This window comes from Dasypus novemcinctus, chromosome 16, assembly GCF_030445035.2.
Source record: "Dasypus novemcinctus isolate mDasNov1 chromosome 16, mDasNov1.1.hap2, whole genome shotgun sequence".
Classification (NCBI taxonomy): Eukaryota; Metazoa; Chordata; class Mammalia; order Cingulata; family Dasypodidae; genus Dasypus; species Dasypus novemcinctus.
Genome location: NC_080688.1, coordinates 33,344,241 through 33,364,801, shown reverse-complemented (window position 1 = coordinate 33,364,801; position 20,561 = coordinate 33,344,241). Strand labels below are relative to the sequence as shown.

Genomic DNA, 20,561 nt, shown 5'->3' with positions numbered 1-20,561 from the left:
AATCCAAATCTAGAATACAGGTAACCAGAGGAAAGAGTGGGGAATAGAAAATACAAAATTAGGCTTAAAATGTAAAGGGTTGCTATTTGGAATGAGGGAAGTTTTGATATGGGATGGTGGTAATGGTGGCACATTGTGAATGCAATTAACAGCACTGAAATACATATCTGAATATGAAAAAAAGGGTAAATGTTCCATTGTACATATGGTAACAGCATTTAAAAATTTTTTTTTAATCCATGGAACTACATAACACGAACAGTAAACCCCAAGTTAAACCACGGATTTTAATTAATAGCACAATTATAAAAATGTGCTATATCAATTGTAACAAATGTTCCACCCCAATGCAAGGTGTTGGTGGTGGGGTGATGAATGTGAATCCTGTATTTTATGCCTGATTGTTCTGTAAACCCAAACTTCTCTAATAAAGATAAATGAATGAATGAAAGAATGAATACATGCATGACTGAGTTCCATTTCTGTACAAGAGGAGTAGAGGTATCAGGGATCAAATTTATCCTTCCACTGGGAATGATTAAAATAAATGCACTTTTTTTTTTAAGTTTTCAAGTGGTTTATTTTATCTATATGGTGCAAATATTATACAAAGGTGTGCTACTGCAATATCTTCCCAATGCTACATTCACTAATGTCATACTGTGCACTTGAAAGTGCTGCAAATCAGAGTTCAATTTATTGTTTTTGACTATCTAGAATTAAGAAAGTGATGGGGGGAAAAATTAAAAATGCAAATTAAACAGGTTGTGTTTGTGGGAAAAAGAAAGAGTTTCAGACTTTGGATGTCAGGCAGCAAGGGACAGTTGTCCATAAAAATAAAGAAACAAATGATTGTACCAGCTTACTGCCTTGAGAAAGTTTCCAGACAGCAACATAGGGAGGGAGGTACATGAGGTCAATATATCTCATTATTGTGTTGCAACTTTCAATCACTTGATCAAAGTGTTGGGGAGATGGACTGCGGAGTCTCAAAAGGTCAAGGCAGATGGAGTCTGCAGAGCAGTACCAGAGCAGAGAGAGCTGCAGAGAAGGAGAGCTCTTGAGATCTATAGCAGATCCCCTCGAGTCTCCAGCTGGAGACTTGATCAACACACATGTACAATGAAACTAACCAAGGTTAGGGAAAAAAAAACAATGAAATAATTAGTGGGAATAATCCCTAAAGCTCACCCAAAGCTGGGAACAGTTTGTGCATCTACCAGCCAAAGTGGAAAACCTCATAATGCACAGGGCATCAGTTAGACTACTAAAAGGATACTGTCTCCATAACCGGGGGAAAAAATAAAAGCTCTAGACTAAAGTCTGCTCTGTAGCTACCTAAAAAAACTTAAAGGACAATCTCAAAAGGATCAACAAGTTTCAAAATAACTTTGATCAAGAACAAAGCTCAAGAATATTTGCAGGGATATAAAAATATCCCACAGCCAACAAACTAAAATTGAAGTGTCTTACCAATAAATAAAAAATAATCAGGAATGTAAAAAAGCAGGAAAATAGGAACACTCATTCACTGTTGGTAGGACTATAAAATAAACGGTGCACAGCCATTGTGGAAGACAGGTTGGCAGTTCCTCAAAAAGCTAAGTAAAGAACCACCATATGACCTGGCAATCCCACTACTCAGTATACGTAAAGAACTGAAAACAGTAACTTGAACAGATATTTTCACACCACTGGTCATAAAAGTATTATTCCCAATTGTCAAAAGATGGAAACAACCAAGGAGTCCATCAACTGATGAATGGATAAATGAAATATGCTACATACATACAGTGGAATATTATTCAGCTGTAGAAAGAATGAAGTTCTGATATATGCTACAACATGGATGAACCCAAAAGACATCATGTTGGGAGAAATAAGCTAGATGCAAAGGGACAATTAATTGTGCGATTTCACTGATTAGAAACAATTAAAATAAGCTAACTCAGAGACAGAATCTAGAATACAGAAACAACGGAAGTAAGAAGAGAGCAGAGCAACATCTTTAAAGTAGTGGAAAAAAAAAACTGTCAACCCAGAAAGCAAAAATATTTTTCAAATATGAAGACAAAATAAAGACTTTTTCAGACATAAAAAAGCTGAAAGAATTCAGAAGCAGGGAAACGGACTTAGGCCCAGTGGTTAGGGCGTCCGTCTACCATATGGGAGGTCCGCGGTTCAAACCCCGGGCCTCCTTGACCCGTGTGGAGCTGGCCATGCGCAGCGCTGATGCGCGCAAGGAGTGCCTTGCCACGCAAGGGTGTCCCCCGCGTGGGGGAGCCCCACGCGCAAGGAGTGCGCCCGTGAGGAAAGCCGCCCAGCGTGAAAAGAAAGAGCAGCCTGCCCAGGAATGGCGCCGCCCACACTTCCCGTGCCGCTGACGACAACAGAAGCGGACAAAGAAACAAGACACAGCAAATAGACACCAAGAACAGACAACCAGGGGAGGGGGGGAAATTAAATAAATAAATAAAATCTTTAAAAAAAAAAAAAAGAATTCAGAAGCAGCAGACCTGCTAAAGGAAGTGCCCCAGGCAGAAGAAAAGCAATGCCAGATGGAAATATGGACCTATGCACAGGAATGAAGGATACCATAAATGGGAACTAAATAAATAAAAATAAACATATTTTTCTTAGTATTTAAATCTCTTTAAAAGATAGTTGATTGTTTAAACAAAAAAAAAAAAACAATGTTAATAATACAAGTGGGATTATAACATAAGCAAAATTACGATAACAACAGCAAAAACATCCGCAGGAGAAAAATGGAAGTATACCGTTATAGAAAAATTTCTTATACCACACATAATGGTATAACATCACTTGAAGTTATACTGTAATAATTAATGACGGTTGCTATCAACTTTAAGGCAACCACTAAATTAACAAAACAAAATATATACCTAACGAGCCAACAAAGGAGAAAAAGTACCTCAAAGAAAAGAACCTGAGGGTTCTATAGAAATCAGCACCCTGTCAGTGGGCCTTACCTTGGAATATATAACAACCTATTTCCCCAGTGTATGAGAGTTAAACTCATGTAAAATTTCCCCACACATATTGAGCCTATAATTGATACCTATTAAATATATGTCTATATATTTTACTAATATATATCAATGAAAATGATTTGTTAAAAAAACTATAAGGAAAAAGAGTCAAACCTATAAATGTAATTAGTAGATATTTCAATACCTCCTTTCAAGAATTAAAATCAGTAAGGATATAGAAGACCTGAACAACACTATCAATAACTTGATCTAATGGACATTTATAGAACATTCCAGAGACCAAGAGAAGAAAACACAGAACATTTACCAAAATAGAAGATATTCTGGGCCATAAAACAAGTCTTGGTAAATTTTAAAAGATTCATGTCATACAAAGTATATTTGTGGCTCACAATGGAATTAAATAAGAATCAAGAATGGAAAAATCAGTTGAAAATCCCTATTTAGAAACTTAAAGAAAACACTTTTAAATCATCCATAGGTCAAAAAAGAAATCAAAAGAGAAATTAGAAAGTGTTTTGAATTGAATGAAAACACAACATATTCAAATTTGTGGGATGTCACTAATACAGTACTTAGGGGGACATTTATATCACTAAACATCTAACATATAAAAGAGGAGGGAAGAAGATGTGGCTCAAGCGATTGGGCTCCCATCTTCTATATGGAAGGTCCAGGGTTCAATTCCCAGGGCCTCCTGGTGAAGGCGAGCTGACCCACGGGGAGTGCTAGCCCACGCAGTGAGCTGGCCCATGCAGGGGTGCTGGTCCGCACAGGAGTGCTGGGCCATGCAGCAAGCTGGCCTGAGTGGAGAGCTGGTGCAGTAAGATGACCCAATAAAAAGGGACACAGAAGAGAGACAATAAGAGATGCAGCAGACCAGGGAGCTAAGGTGGCGCCTTAGCCTACTCTGGAAGGTCCCAGGATCAGTTCCCAGTGCTGCCTAAAGAGTAGACAAGCAGACACAGAAGAACACACAACAAATGGACACAAAGAGGAGACAATTGGAGGGGGGGTGGGGAAGGGGAGATAAATATTTTTAAAAATAGAATAAAATAGGAAAAGTTTTAAATTAGTGACCTTAGCTCCCACCTTAAGAAACTAGAAAAATAAGAGCAAATTAAATCCAAAATAAGCTGAGAAAAGGATACAATTAAATTCAAAGCAAAAAATTTTTATAGAAAAACAATAGAGAAAAGTCAATGAAACCAAAAGCTGGTTCTTTGAGATCAATAAAATTGATAAACTTCTGGCTAGACTAATCAGGGAAAAAAGAGAGGAGACAAAAATTATCAAAATCAGTAATAAGAGGTGAAATCATGGGAGACTCTACAGACACGAAAAGGATAACAAGGGAGTATTAAGGTAGAAAGAAAAAAAGAGGAAAAAACATGAAAAACAGCTAGAAAAAATAAAATACAGGGAAACAATAAGTAGAATAATGATGGATTTCTCAACAGGAATCACGGACATTAGAAGACTGAAACAGTATCTTTAAAGTGCTGGAAGAAAAAAAAAAACCTGTCAGTAGTGAATACCCAGCAGAAAGGCAAGCAAAAAAAAGACATTTCTCATATGAAAAAAAAATAAGATAATCCATTGCCAGCAAACCTACCATACAAAACATGTTAAAGGAAGTTTTTCAGGCTGAGGAGAAAATGACACCAAAGAAAAACTGGGATCATCAAGACTAAAAGAAGAGCAACAAAAAAGGTAAATATCCAGATAAATATAAAAGGATTATTTCCCCCACTGAAGTTCTTTAAAATATGTATGTGTGCTTAAAGAAGGTGTTATAATACTGTCTGGTATGGTTTTCGAAATATGTAGATGCAATACATATAAAAACTCTAACATAAAAACCAGTCTTGCTAGAAAGGAACCTACATGGTTGCAAGGTCTCTACATTTCAGGTGAAATGGTATATAACAGTAATTCCAAGACTGTGAAGGATTAGGTATATATTGTAATTGCGAGAGCAATCATTTGAAAAATTATATGAAAAAAAGAGAGCCAAACAATGGAGATAATTTAAAATGGAAACTAAAAAATATTCCAATAATCTAAAAAAGGCAGGAAAGGTGAAACAGATGAACCAAAAGGAGAGGGGGTCCTCCCATGGCCCACTGGATGGAACGTGGGAGAGTGTGGGCTATGGTGTGGCCCATTGGCCATGGGGTGCAGTGATGCCCAGAGATGTACTCACCAGATGCAATGGATGTGTCATGATGATGGGGGAGAGTGTTACTCTGGGGGGAGTGGTGGGGTGGGGGCGGTGGGGGTGAATGGGAACCTCATATTTTTTTAATGTAATTTTTTTTAAATGAATAAATAAAATAAAATAATAAAAATTTTTAAAAAAAGGAGAGGGGGCCAAACAAAATAAGAACTGAAAAATAAACTTGAATCCAATCATAAAGTTACAGTAATTGTTAATGGCATACACTCTGATTAAAAAGTTAAGATTGAAAGAATAGGTAAAAAAGAAAGAGCCAACTATACACTACCTAAAAGAGACACAATTTAAATATAAGAAGGTTAAAGCTTAGGGATGGGAAAAAATGTATCATGTAAATAATAAGAAGGCTAGAGTGACTGTTTAAATATATAGATAAAATAGACTTCAAGAGAGAGTTTTAATGAAAATACAAGGGACATTTCACAACAAATGAATGTGTCAATTTACCAGGAAGACATAATAATCATAAATATGTATGCATCTATTAATAGTGCCTCAAAATCCACGAAGCAAAGGAAACCACAGAATAAGAGGGGAACATAGACAATTCATTATAGATTTAACTCTCCTCTCCCAGCAATTAAAAGACCAACTAGACCAAAAATCTCTAAAGACACAGAAGCCCTGAACAGCACTATCCACCAATTTGATCTAACTGACATTCATAGAACACTACATATTCTATAGAATGCTCATTCAATAGCAGACAGTACCATCATAAAGATAACCCATAAACTGGGCCATAAAACAAGGATCAATAAATTTTTGAGGACTGAAATCCTCTAAATTTAATTAAATCAATTCAATTAAATTCATTCTAATTATGTGAGAAATCAATAACAAGATTTCTAGGTAAACTCCAAATATCTGCAAATGATGCAGAGCACTTCTAATTAATTCATATAGTTCAAAGAGGAAATCACAGAGAAATTAGGAAACACTTTGAATTGAATGAAAGTGAAAATACTAAATACCAAAATGTGTGGAATGCAACTAAACCAGTGATTAGAGGGACACTTCCAGCTTTAAATGCTTATATTAGAAAAGAAAAAAAGATCTAAAATCACTGACCTACAGTTCTACTTCAAGAAGTCAGAAAAAGAGCAAAGTAAACACAAGTTAAAGAAAACGAAAATAATAAAGAGCAGAAAACAACAAAATAAAACAAAACTTGTAATTATTAAAGAAAATTAATAAAGCCAAAAGCTAATTCTTCCCCCCAAAAAAATCAATAAAATTGACAAGCCCTAGTTATAAAGAGTAAGAACACAAATCTCCAATATTAGGAATAAAAAGTTTATCACTACAGATCCTATAGACATTAGGAAAGTATAATGATGCCAGCAGTACACTTAATGAGAAAATTGTCCCAAGTCAGGAACAAGGACAGCTCCCCTTGCAAATACTGTATTATATTTTCCAGCCTACATAATTAGACAAGATAAAGAAATTAGAGATAAAATTGGAAAGGTTTAAGTAAAACTACTATAGTTTACAGAAGTAATTGTATACCTGGAAAACCAAAGAGACTCAACAAAAAGAAAAACAGTACTGCAACTTAACAAGAAATTTGCAAGGCCTTAATAAAGAAAACTTCACAAAATGACACAACAGAAATTTGAACAAATTTGAACGAATGGAAAGACATATTCACATTATGTTAATTCTTCCCTAATTTATAAATTTAACTTGATGCTATAAAAATTCCATTTTTCTAACTAGACATTGAAATTGATCCTAAAATCCATATAAGGAAAAATAATTTTTTTTTTTAAACCAGAAAAACATTATAAAAGAGAAACAGTGAAGAGATGATAGGTTTGGGGACACTCGCACTACCAAATATTAAAATATATTCATATTATATTATATTCAAATTATAAACCTCAAAAGAGACTGGCAAACAAATAAAATAAAGATAGAAAATTAAATATATCTCAAGGTCCAGAAGTAAACTCAAATACATAGGTGAATTTGGTATAATTAGCATCTCAAATTAGCAGCAAAAATTTCAATAAATAATGGCAGGATAAATGGGTAACCATCTGGGGAAAAAAAGGTAGATCTATACCCCATACTTTCAGAAGGATGAAACCTAAATGGATCAAAGATTTAAATATGAAATAAAACCATAAATGTTCTATAAGAAAATATGTAGACATTCTTTTATAGTCTTGGGAAAGAAATATCTTTCTAATTAAGACTCAAAAATCTGTAAGTCATAAAAGAAAAAAATTAATAAAATCAACTAAATAAAAATAAAATATTGTCTACAAGGAAAAAAACAATTATAAAATCCAAATGACTAACTAGAGAAACTATATGTGCAACCTAAGTCACAAACAGCTAATTTCCCTAACACATGAAGAGTGCCTATAAATCAGTAAGATAAAGAACAACTTATTTTTTTAATGTGCAAAAGAAATACAGTTCTCATAAAAAGAAATACAAATGACTTTTAATCACATGTAAAAATCCTTAACCCCACCAATAATAAATGCAAATTAAAACCATACTGAATGAAAGCAGCTGTGACTCAATCAGCTGGGCTCCCGTCTAGCATATGGAAGGCCCTGGGTTCACGTCCCAGGGCCTCCTTGTGAAGGCAGTCTCGCCTGCCAGTGCCGCGGAGTGCCGCCCAGCCTGCCAGCACCATGGAGAGCCAACTCAGCAAGGTGACACAACAAAAAAGGGAGACAAGCAAAAACACAGAAGAGCATGCAGCAAATAGACACAGAGAGCAGACAACAAGCAAGCTGCAAGGTGGGGGGAATAAATAAATAAAGACAGACACAGAAGAACACACAGCAAATGGACATAGAGAGCAGCCAGCAAGCAAAAAAAGCCACACGGGCAGGGGGGATTAAAAAAAAAAAAACATAACCCTCCTAGAAAAGTGTGTCGGTGGTTTCCTGTCCTTGGACACGTAAGAATTGGAGGCAAAAAGATGTGGACTTGGAGAAGTCTGGAGCCCACTTGCTCCCCGCAGGCTCCAGATCATCCTTTCCCACACAGAAAAAAAAAAAAAAAAATACTGAAATACTGTTTTTCACCTGACAGAATGGCAAAGACAGAAACACTGATAATATACCATGATTGTGAGGCTGTAGAAAAAGACAAAAGTCTACCTTTCTGGTATGCTAATAACGTGGTATGACATCTAGAGTAGCAATTTGGCAATATCTATCAAAATGTTCAAACCCTCTGACTCAAGAAATTTCCACTTCTTGAAATTTATCTTTCAGATACACACATACATGTGGGAAATGACATGTGTATAACATCTATTATGGGTTGAAGTGTGTCCTCCAAAAAGAAATGTTCAAGTCCTAATCCCCAGTCCCATAAATGGGATTAGTTCAAATGAAGCCAAACAGGTTTAGGGTAGGCGTATGACTGGTGTCCTTATAAGAAGAAGGGGAGAAGTGGACACAGACAGACTGACACCAGAGAGAAGGCCATGTGAAGATGGAGGAGGCAGAGATTGCAGTGATGCATCTACAAGCCAAGGAACTATGACTGCCATTAAATACCAGAAGCTAGAAGAGGCAAAGAAAGATTCTCCCCTACAGGGGACCTCCAGAACTGTGAGACAATAAATTTCTGTTGTTTCAAACCATCCAGGGTAGTGGATTTGGCTGAACAGATAAGAGCATCTGCCTACCACATGGGAGGTCTTGGGTTCAAACCCAGGGCCTCCGGACCTGTGTGATGAGCTGGTCCACAGAGTGCTGATGAGCACAAGGAGTACCCTGCCATGCAGGGGTGTCCCCCACATAGGGGAGCACCACGCACAAGGAGTGTGCCCCGTAAGGAGAGCCACCCAGCATGAAAAAAGTGCAGCCTGCCCAGGAGTGGCACTGCACACACGGAGAGCTAACACAACAAGATGACGCAACAAAAAGAGACAGAGATTCCCAGTGACACTGACAAGAATATAAGCACAGAAGAACACACAGCGAATGGATACAGAGAGAGCAGACAACTGGGGGCGGGGGGAGGGTGGGGAAGGGGAGAGAAATAAATAAAAAATAAATCTTTAAAAATAAATAAACCATCCAGTTCACGCTACTTTTTGAAGAGCACTGGGAAACTAAGACAATGTCTAAATGTCTACAATTAAAGACTAAGTAAATAAAACTATGAAAGACAATAAGGTATAAAACTTTGTAAAATATGTTTAAGTGAACAGAAAATATCAAGGTGCAAAGGTGAGTGAAGCATGTTACCATTTAAATAAAAAGTAGGGAGGGGAAAATATATGTACAGATGGCCTTTAAATAAGTACAACACCTCTGACTGGATATACTGGGATGAAGACATTGGGAGCTAGAGGATGGGGATTAGAGGAAGCCTATTTACTCTATCCTTTTTGCACATTTTAAATTTTATCGTATGAATATATTCTCTGTCCAAAAACAAATGAGCTTAATATTAAGTGAATTAAATAAAAAGTAAATCTCTGCAGTCAGGAAGAGGAAAAGCAGATGTAACACGGGGGCATTTTCGGGACTTGGGAATTGCCCTGAAAGACACTGCAATGACAGATACAGGCCATTACATATCTTGCCATAACCCACAGAACTGAGTGGGAGAGAGTATAAACTAGAGTGTAAACTGTAATCCATGTTTAGTGGCACTGCTCCAAAATGTGTTCATCGACTGCAATGAATGTACCACACTAATGAAGGATGTTATTAAGTGGGTAAATGTGGGCAGCATGGGGAACAGGGCATATGGGAAGCCCCTATATTTTTTATGTAACATTTACGTAATCTAAATACCTTTTAAAATTAAAAAAAAGCATATTAAAAAAAATCAAATCTGATCATGTCACGTGCTTTCAATAGCTTCCAACTACCCTCAGAATTAAGCCTAAACTTCTTAAAATGAGCTTACAAAGCCTTACATAATCTGCTTCTTATTTTTCCAGTTCCATCTCTAATGATTCTCCCCTGCACATTCTGCAATCCAGTCATTGTGAGCCCTTTTCAGTTCTTTAAACAAGCCATATTCCCTATTCCTTCTGAACTTCAGCAAATGCTATTGTTCTCTCTGCCTAGAACATTCTTCATCATCATCATCATATGATTAATGCCTACTCAAAGGACTCAGCTTAAACAAACATCAATGCTTCCATAAAACTTTCCTTAACAAGCCCCTCTACAAGTCGGGGTTGAACATCTGTTCTATGCACACCTAAAGTATCCTATAATTCCACTATATAAATTCTACTCTATCCTCGAATGCTACTATGATAGTGCTTTTTACACTATAATGTAATTTAGTTTCTCTGTATTCCTCAAGAAGATCATAAATTCTGTGATATAGGGAGTGTTTCTCAATCTCTTCTCAAATCCTAGTACTGATACAATGTCTGGTATATAGTTGGCATTCAATTAACATTTTTAAAGTAAATTAAATTAATTATGGAGTGAATGAATGGGTAAATGTATAAGTGAATAAATGAACTGGATAGGAAGGAAGAGAGGGAAACAGGCAGACTCAGTGAATGAAGGAAATAAAGCAGGTGTATTCCAGGCTTTTCCTGCCAGACTGAAGCAGACAAAGCCCATAAAAAATAACGTTTTATGACTTTTTAAGAGTGTGGATTCCTTAACGTAATCTACATATTTTAGCTATTAATAGCCCTGCCACCAACCCTTTTAATAGTTCATTAGTACTATATTACATTACAGCTAATGTACACTACATTACAGCAAGTAGATTCTAATTTCTATTAAATTATAAATTGAAAATAAATACCTATATAGTATTTTTATTCAAATATGCGACTACTGCTTATTTAGATCGGAAAAAGATGTAAATAAGACTTTGAAAATATCCTGTTTTATGACTTTTTAAGAGTTTGAATTCCTTCTGTAACATAGAAACTTCATAATCGATAGCTATCAGAAAAGTCTCAAGTATTTAGTTCATTTAGCAATCTGAATATACTCGAACTCAAGAAATTCTATTCACTAATATCATTTAACATCTTAAGGTAAAATTTTTCATCTTTCTTGTATCATATCACACCATGGAATTTTGCATGCATATTTCTCAAGTTTAATCTTGCAAGAAACATTTCTAGGAAACAAGTGTTCCCAAAATTAACAGATACAGCAGACTTTTGCTATTCAAAGAGTTAACGTATTTCTATTCAGATACCTTCAGTTCATGTACAATCCAATATCCTATCCATATTAATTCAACACATTCAAAACTGAACTTAGTATCATCCCTCCTAAACAAAATTCCAACCCCAATTTTCCCATGCAGTCAAAGCTGCTTCACTGACAACTAGGCCTAAAATATCTGTGAATCCTTTGTTTTCCCTTCTCATTTCTTTAGCTCCTCAATCTCATTTATCTCTAAGTTCTAGAAATACATCCTTCACAATATTCACGCTTTCTTCGGCCACTATCGTAGTAAGTTATTTTACCTACAGACAATGGGCTTTTGAAACTTTAAAAATTTCTAAACTTAACCAAGATAGTTTTGTTTATTTTTTTGAGGTACCCAGTGTCAGGGAATGAACCCGTCTTCTTGTAAGGGAAGTAAGCACTCAACCACTGAACCACATCAGCTCCCCTAAGCTGGTTTTTTTTTTCATTTGTTTTGCTTGTTGTATGTTTTTGTTTCTCAAGAGACATGGGAAACCGAACCCAGGTCCTCCTATGTGGGAAGACAGTGCTCAACTGCTTGAGCCACATCCACTCCCCACAAGACAGTTTTACATTTACTTGTATGACATACAGGAAACTAGAAAACAGAAGTATTTTTTAAATCAAAATTGGTTTAAACTTTTCATTACTATAAAAATAAATCACTCCACTATTAAATTCTTATCTTGATCAAAAATGATTGCTTGATTTTAAGAACATCCATACTTCTGTTGCCCATGATTTATACTATTTAAAGTATAAATTTTCCAAAGTGATCAACAAAATTTTACACCTACCTTTGCATGGTATTCCATAGCCTCCAATTCACCTTGATTGAAAGTAACACATCTTTTACGTTTCTAAAGTATAGATAATTACAAGAAAAAGTTAGGTTGCCATCTATCACAATATTGATCTTTGAAATATATCTGCATTTCTTTTGTCTTTATCATATTTTCCATGTTGTCCTAGATTTTAAGAGGTAATAGGTTAAGGCAAAAATCAGTTCAAAAGGTATTGACTAGAGAGACAAGCTTTTCCAAAGTAAAAGAGTAAATAAATAATTACCAATTTAATAGTCAGTGAAAGGTCATCTAAGCCTTATCTGCTATTAAATAAAAACTAGTACCTTGTAACAGAATGTAGCACTGGCACCTATGAAGCATAAGGGAGCTATGACACATTATGAAGTTATAGAGTCACCTATTATTTGATATAGATGATGTAAGTATTCTCAACTTTCTTTGTTTCTGAGAGGCACTATCCATGCACTACCATCAAAAGAAATCCCAATACACTTGTAAAGCTCTTTTTGATTGATCTGAAGGTCAATTACAAATCAGACATATAAAAACGTTCTCTATCTAACAACTCCATAGAAAAGAACATATACAACAGTGCACTATAGAGCAGGGATTGTGCAGTTTTTATTGCTGAAAAGCCAGTACTTACATATTGCTGAACCTCTAGCAGGCTAATAATAAATGTTTGTGAGTTGAACAAATAAATGCACTTGAGGTAAATTTAACTCTATCACTTGATTTAGCATATCAGAAACAAGGTAAGTCTTGTCACAATTACATTTATTACATATGTTCATCTACATTTTCCCATATTAAAATGAAAAATTTTACCAACATAAAAGACTCAACTTTAAAAGATAATATACATACTCCATAAACTCTAAATGCCTGTTATCTGTCTTATAATTACTAAGTTATGATAAATTACTTATACACTATTTTACTAAGATCTTAGGCAACACTATAGCTTTTTTGTTTTTTATTTTTTTAGGAGGTACTGGGGATTGAACCCAGGACCTCACGTGAAGCACATGCTCAAACACTGAGCTATACCCACTCCACACATTTTCTTTTCTGACATTAGCTAATGCTCAGTATTGTTGAAAAGGAAAAGAAAATATATAAGTAGAAATGACAAGAACATAAACATTTCTACTTCATGCATACATATCAGTGTAATAAAATATTTCTACTTCTTTCCTTTTTCTAATCCTCAGCATGCGTTCTTATTTATTTAATCTTTCTTCCTTACTCAATTATAAGATCAATGAAGCCAGGGACTGTGTTTATCTTGTTTCATTAATCTATGAACAATAGCAAACAGAAGATCCAAACATTTATTGGGTGAATAATGAATATTACTCATATCTCTAACAAAGAAAACACTAATATAATCTACCTGAAATGAACTTTATATAATCACTCATCAAAGATACAAAAAAAGCAAGTATTAAAGTATAATTATTTTGACCCTCTCTATATGCTTTATTAATATGTATCAATAAAATTGATTATTTTTAAAAAACTATATTAAGGGAGCCCATGCAGTTCAGTGGCTGAGCATCAATTTCCCACATATGAGGTCCTGGGTTCAATCCCCAGCCCCAGTACCTAAAAAAAACAAAACCGTATTAACAGGTTGCACCAATGTAACATACAAATCATACAAATATACATGATTTACAAGCATGCACATTTTTCATAGTAGTTTTCTATTTCCATCACTAAACTTATATTATCTTTCCCACAAAGGACAGGTCCCTAAAAATATCCCAAAATCCATTTACCACTTGGAATTTTACAGAGAAGGAAACACATTTTTAAAAACATGCAATCAATACAAATACCTAAGTAAGGGTTTGTGTGTCTAATTTACAGAGTATTCAACCAACTTTGGTTACTTCTGAATTTTCCAAATTTAGACTTACAGGAATGGTAGAACATTAGGAAAGAGTTATAAATTACTCTGGATAAACTAAAACCTTCTTATGCTTTATTGATTCTTCTTTATACTTAGTAAATCACAAGACATTCAAGGTAATGGAAATAATTTTTTTTTCTAATTCCTATAGAAAAATAAATATTTCTTAAAACTCTCTACCTTCCCAGTAATAGAAATGGAGATCTCTCTTTTAACACCATCAATTACATCTTCCTTTTCATTATTTTGTTGGTATTCTTTGTGAACAGCTGCAATTATATAGGGTTTCGTGACATCAAATAGTTCAGATCGAAAAACGTATTTTTGTATGAACATTTCATAATTTCCTCCATCATCATTCTCTGGCTCAGTAATAGTCGAGTTGGCAGCAATAAATGTAGTCGAGGCTCCAAGAGAGGGCAGAGAATCCATTTGAAGAGAACCAAAGTGTACAGAAGGAGTGGGTTCATTTTTACAGCAACAAGGTTCACGATGCTGGTGAAGTTGATAGTTTATCTTATTAATGAAAGAAAGATGATCCAATAACCATCCAGGTGGCAGCTGGTGCACGACAGACATTCTTTTCCTTAAAATTAATGTCTCTGAGATTCAGGGAAAAGGAGTAAAACCTAACTTTCTGGACCAAGTTCTTACTTTATTTCAATCAAAATACACTTCATATACACAGGCAGATTTGATATATGAGTATATAAACTTTAAATGTATCCAGAAGAGAATTTAAAATTCATGACACGGTTATATACATATCTGGATCAGTTCTAAGGAAAACTGCAACTTTTTAATATAAACTTCTTTCAATATCAGATTTGATAATTCAAAATTAACATTCATCTTGGCCAAAAAGGGATAAAACCTTATCTTATTTCTAGAAGCCCAATTTGATCATCCTCTCTTTCTGGTCTGTCCACAGCCTCCTTGCTTTGATCCTTGGATCTAGGCACTATGTACACATCCTTCAAGTTAGGAAGTTGTGGGATCCTTAAAAGGCAAAAATGTCCTGGGGAGTGGATGGAGCTCAGTGGTTGATTGCCTGCTTCCCATGTACAAGGTCCCAAGTTCAATTTCTGGTACCTCCTAAAAAAAAAAAAAAGAGAGATGAAAGTGTCCCAAGTGTCCTGTCAAAGCAAAGAAAACTACATGATCTATGGAATTTACTGATTTTAATGAGATAAATCTATGTAGAGAGGGTCACAGAAATTCAGGAGGTGCTAAGAGGTCAGCCCTTGGTTTTTCAAACTACATTTGGAGTAGTAAATCTCCATTCTCCATTATCAGAGCCCTCTTAACCATTACTACAAATAGAGTAACAGGAGAAGGGAGGAAGAAAGGAAGGACTACAAATTATTGGTTGAGGCAGAGGAATAGCAGAAACACTAAAGAGAAATGTTTAGAGTCCAGATTAGCAATTGGTTCTGAGCAATATCCTCTAGCAACTAAGTTTTTCAAAAGACGGTACAGTCCCAAGTATTGCTTTTTAAATCTAATGTAGCGGAGAACTAAAGAGAAGAACAGAAAAAGTGTTTAACCATTTAATAGCAATAACATTTAGATTCAAATTTCTAATTCCATAGCATGACCATCGACAAGTCATTTGATCTCACTGAGCCTCAATTTCATCATTTTTATAACATCTCAGTGAGTAGTTGAGAGAATTAAATGAGATAATCTACATGAAGTGCTATGCGCAGTGCCAGACAAGAAGCAATTGTTCAAATAGTCTTAATCGCTGCTAATATTGGCGATGGTAATTCTGGAATTGATCCCCGCTATAGAGAACCCCTTTCGGTGAGGAGGCCCTGTAATAGCTAGGGAGGGCCTGAAATTTGGAAAGGTAAAACTGGAACTCAGGAAAGATGACTTGCCCAAAATTATAACTCTAATTAATGGTACGGTTGCTACTAGACCCAAGTATCCAGACTGCTATGAGCTTTTCTTTCACCCCTACCCCACTCCCACCCCTCTTCAGGTCCGTCTCTGAGTTAAAGCTCAGGGAAAATGGGGAGTCCTATTTGAGCAAACTAATCTACCGTGCTTAGTAAACCTCTCACTTCCTCGCTACTTAATTCTCCGCTTCACACCTACCCCTCATTCCCACACACTTCCGTCTTCCTTGTTTCTCGCAGGCCACCACTAGAGGACCAGGAGACCCTGAAGAGCAGTCAAATTCCGAACCCGGAATCCAGGCGACCACCACCGCGGCACCATCCTCGGAGCCAGCTGCACCCACATTCAAGAGCCGCCACCTCCTACCTCAGCGCTTCCCTGGTCAGAAAAACGCACGCTGCGTTCGCATTCCCTGGTCATGAAAATAGCGCACATTTAAACAGAGGTCATGAAGGACGGAAGACCATTCAGGGCAAAGGGGAAAAAAACGCTTCTTTTTTTTTAAGAATCAAAGGGCGCGGCCATGTTGCTGTACGGAAAGGGCGTTTCCAGGGCCAGTTCGAGCGCTCTGCCTTCTCTTCAGAGACGCAAACCCCTCAGGTCTTCAAAGCTAAATTTAGGGACTAGAGTCGATGTCGTAAGGACGCTTACAGGTACACAGAGACGCCAACAAGCCCCGGGAAGCGTCGGGCAGCTAACAGTACGCAAAACCCCGGGGGACAAGAAGGTGGTGCGCACGCCCCACGCACACGCACGCACGCGTGGTGACGTCAGGAAGGCGGAGATTTTAAAATTCGAACAGCGCGGGCTGTGAAGGAAGGAGTCGGCGTTCTGGCGGCGCTTTGGTCCTCTGCGGGGTATTTGCACGGTGTACAGAAACTCGGCCCCTGGGCAGTGTCAGAAAGCTGGAAGAAAGGTGAGGGACTAATAGGGGGGTCGACTCAGGAAAGATATCGGGAGAATTTTGTTTCGGACGATGCGGTTCTGGGAGAGGAAGAGAGGGCGCCAACAACTTGGGTTCAGAGGCCTTGAAGGAGGGACAGCGTTTACTGGCTGCTGTTGTTGTGAGAGGTCTCGAGGCCGAGTTTGTACGAGACACTAGTTTCCCGGAGTCCTATAAATTTCTACTTGGAATGAATTTCCGGAAAGGAGAGGAGGGTCTAGGGGGATACTGATGGAAAGAAGATGGGTTGGAAAGGGGGAAGTAAAGAAACTGATGGGGTGGGGCAAGATGAGGAACTGTTCGGTTTGTTTGTTGTTGAGGTACTCGTGGAGCATCCTAGTGTCCCTGAAAGGAGTACGTATGGAACGCTGCACCTTAAGTGGTTGGGAGTGGACATATAGGTGAGAATGGAAAAGTTGAATGAAGAAGCGTATGTTGTAGAAGAAACAGGCGCCTTAAACCAAAAAGGAAAGTGTAATTGGTGTAAAAGACTAAGGAATGCCCGAGAAGTAAAATGTTGTCCACTTTTCCGGAAGCTAGGGCAGGACTCAAGAAGGCTAGGGTATCTGAAACATCTAATGCTGTGAAGAGATGAGACAGGACCAAGAGATTTGTCCCGTCAATGATGAGTATCCTAGGAGGCAGCGATTTCGTGGAGATGAAGGGAATGAGATCTTAATAAAGCCCGAGAAAATCCACTGTTCCGTGGATTTATCTTTGTTGATGGGGAGACTGACCCAAGTGGGGCAGTAATTGAAAAATATAACCTGGTAAATAATGGGTAAGGATAGAGCAGGACAGACTGTCATTAGGAAGAGAAAACGGAATAACTCTCTTCTCTGGAACCAAAGAAAACAGAATATTTTGATCTGAATAGGAGATGTTGAGGAAATTCCTGTCAGGTAGCTTCTGACCTCCCAATAAAATAGTCACAGCCACTAGCTTTGTGTTCCAGGTTCAGAGTCCAGGCTGTAACTACCATGAATACCCTTGTAAAGGCAGAAATTACACCTTATTCATCTTTGTCTCTTGTGCATTGCCTAACACATGCCTTGTACATGGTAGACAGTTTGTAAATGTTTATGTGTGTTGAATATTTTTAAATGAAATTATAGCTATTCCCTGCAAATGAGAACTTCACAGTACATGAATGAATAAAAAATAACCCAAGAATAAGAAACAATGAAACTTGGCCACCTTTGTACCTCTAGGTTTGGAAGGATTTTTTAAATATTGAATTCATGAATGTAGGTCATAAGCATGAAGCGCAGTTCAGTTTCCACCGGTGGTGCTGGCCGCCTGTCTGTGCAGGATTTAAGAGCCCAGGACTTCAATAAACAAGGCCTCTATACCCCTCAAACGTAAGTACCTCCACGTGTGGGTCTCATCTGCATGCCTTATGTCTTGGACAAAGATCTGTAAAAGTAATTAATCCAAAAGAAGTAGTCTGAGTGGTGTTTTGGTGAATCCTTTCTGTTTCCAGTAGTACCTAATTTGGAGTCAAGGCTAAAAGTGGCACTCTATCAGGTGATTTGTTTCATTTGTTTCTTAAACTCCCAAAGCCTAATCCTAGTCATATGTGAAAGGCCACCCATAAAGGAACCATTAATTCCCCTTCAGCACTCTTATTGCTAACCATATTAGCTTCCACTCCATATGTGAGTAGATGTGTTTAGGACTGTTTAGCACACTGTCAATTTGTGAGACTCCATCCATGTTCATATTTTTCTCCTATATTCTACAGCTGCTTGTTCTAACAGCTTCTGTGCTTTAACTGTCGATTTATTGAGGTGTATCCAACTAGCAAAGCTCTGAGTCAAAAATAGTTGGCCTGATGATGAGTTATAGTGGAGTAACCTACAGAACACCTTCTCCAAACCATTTCCTCAAGGTTTTCTAGGGGGAAAATGTCCAAAAAACAACTTGCCATCATAAATTGTATTTTTACCCAATGAATGATTTTCTTCCAATTGAGAAAAGGATATTTCTAAGCTACAGTAGAGCTATATCAATCTTTTTATTAATATGAGAGTAAATTTTTAGGTTTGCATAGTATGAGCCTCTGCTACTTTTAAAAATTTGAAAGACTTTTTTTTTCAAATTTTTACACTTTATGTATTTTTAATTAAATTTAATATATATTTTTCAAATTTGTGTGCTTTAAACAGAGAAATTTTTTGTACTCTTGAACGTTATGGACTCCAAAAGATTTATGCCTGGAATTGTATTAGAAGCTAAAAAGTAGCCATTGTCAAGTTTTTCTGTAATTCAGATGATATATATTCTTAAGCTGTATTCTGATAAAAAAATAAAAAAAAAGTAGGCTTTAAATTGTACCTGTAAAACCTAAACAAACATGACAGTATTCAAAGAAATTTTTTAATGTAGTTATCTTCCCATGACTGAACATACCTATTTTAAAAATTTTTTTCTTTTCCCTTAAAATTGCCATCCATAAATATAATTGAAATCTAATATAAACATATCTTGTGGTGCTTATTGACAATTTAGTATTATAACTTACATTGTTAGTCCATCCCATCTATAACAATTATGATTGTTGTTAGAAATTTTCGTGATTTTGAATTATTTTAATTGGTAATGGTGGGTGTAGGGGTGTTGATTCCAACATACTTTCAAAGTTTCTTGAACTAATATTTTCATATTTTGAAGAATAATGTTTCTCATTTTCTTAAAGCAAAGAAAAAACAGCCTTTGGAAAGTTGAATATAAGCAAACCCACATCTTCTACATCTGAAAGAAAAGTCTCGGTGTTTGGTAAAAGGTAATGATACTGTTTGATTAGTTTTAATGGAAGAATTCCTATAGCTATGCGTTAGGCAGATGCCCTCAGAGTACAAAAAAAAATTATATGACAAGTTAATCTAGTTTTCTTATTTTAAATGATTTACAATGATTATGGCTACTTTAGCTGGGACTAAGAGCTATATTAGCATATTCAGATGACTAGTTTATTGTTACAAGTGATTAAAACATTTGAAAAAAGTTGATGGGGAAAATTCCATCCCTACCTTTCAGATACTGTGGAATCATAGCATTTTTTTTTTCTTTAAGCTTTTTATTTACAAATATCTTCAAACTGATAGAACAGCTAAAAAATAATGCATGGGAAAAAAGCAGTTTTGATTAACTTAATTTTGCCCAAAAGATTGGTCCTTCAAAAATCTTTATATGTAAATGAAGTGTTTTAAATGTAGTTTGCTTTTAAATAATCACATTAATGAATATTGTGACTCTAGTCTTAAAAGAGAATTAATACTAAACATATTAGCTTGCCAAAGAGGTGCTGATGCAAAGTATCGAAAATCTGTTGGCTTTTATAAAGGATATTTATTTGGGGGTAAAAGCTTAGTTACAAGACCCTGACGAGTTCAACACAAGGTTGCTTTCTCACCAAAGTCAGTTGCCACGTGTTGAAGCAAGATTGCTGATCTCTGCTGGATCTCTCCTCTGTAGGCTATCAGGCAAATAGCTCGCCTCTCCCCAGGGCTTTAGCTGTTTGAGCCTTCTCCTTTCTATCACGTGACAAAATTCTCTCCTCTGGCATC

The 20,561-nt window shown here is 36.3% G+C and overlaps 2 protein-coding genes and 1 non-coding gene across 7 annotated transcripts in view; 2 read left to right on the top strand and 1 right to left on the bottom strand.

Annotated features, from left to right (window-relative positions):
• METTL4 (methyltransferase 4, N6-adenosine) overlaps nt 1–16,815 on the bottom strand; it is a 43,914-nt gene extending 27,099 nt beyond the window's left edge. For 2 of the 5 annotated variants that reach the window (XM_058277495.2, XM_058277497.2), the window contains exons 1-3: nt 16,248–16,815; nt 14,325–15,239; nt 12,218–12,280 (exon numbers count right to left, since the gene is read on the bottom strand). In XM_058277495.2, the coding sequence (XP_058133478.1) occupies nt 12,218–12,280; nt 14,325–14,723 (462 nt within the window). In that variant the 5' untranslated portion in view covers nt 14,724–15,239; nt 16,248–16,815. The remainder of the gene's footprint in view (nt 1–12,217; nt 12,281–14,324; nt 15,240–16,247) is intronic. The other 3 variants (XM_058277496.1, XM_058277494.2, XM_058277498.2) reach the window with 3 other exon arrangements.
• Nucleotides 8,137–8,268, top strand: LOC111763548 (small nucleolar RNA SNORA38). The gene has a single exon (XR_002796397.1). It is a non-coding gene; the product is annotated as a small nucleolar RNA SNORA38 (small nucleolar RNA).
• Nucleotides 16,816–16,845: 30 nt separating the features above from the next.
• NDC80 (NDC80 kinetochore complex component) overlaps nt 16,846–20,561 on the top strand; it is a 47,142-nt gene continuing 43,426 nt past the window's right edge. The window contains exons 1-3 of the mRNA XM_004455864.5: nt 16,846–16,965; nt 18,244–18,353; nt 19,691–19,777. Coding sequence (XP_004455921.2) covers nt 18,253–18,353; nt 19,691–19,777 — 188 coding nt within the window. The 5' untranslated portion in view covers nt 16,846–16,965; nt 18,244–18,252. The remainder of the gene's footprint in view (nt 16,966–18,243; nt 18,354–19,690; nt 19,778–20,561) is intronic.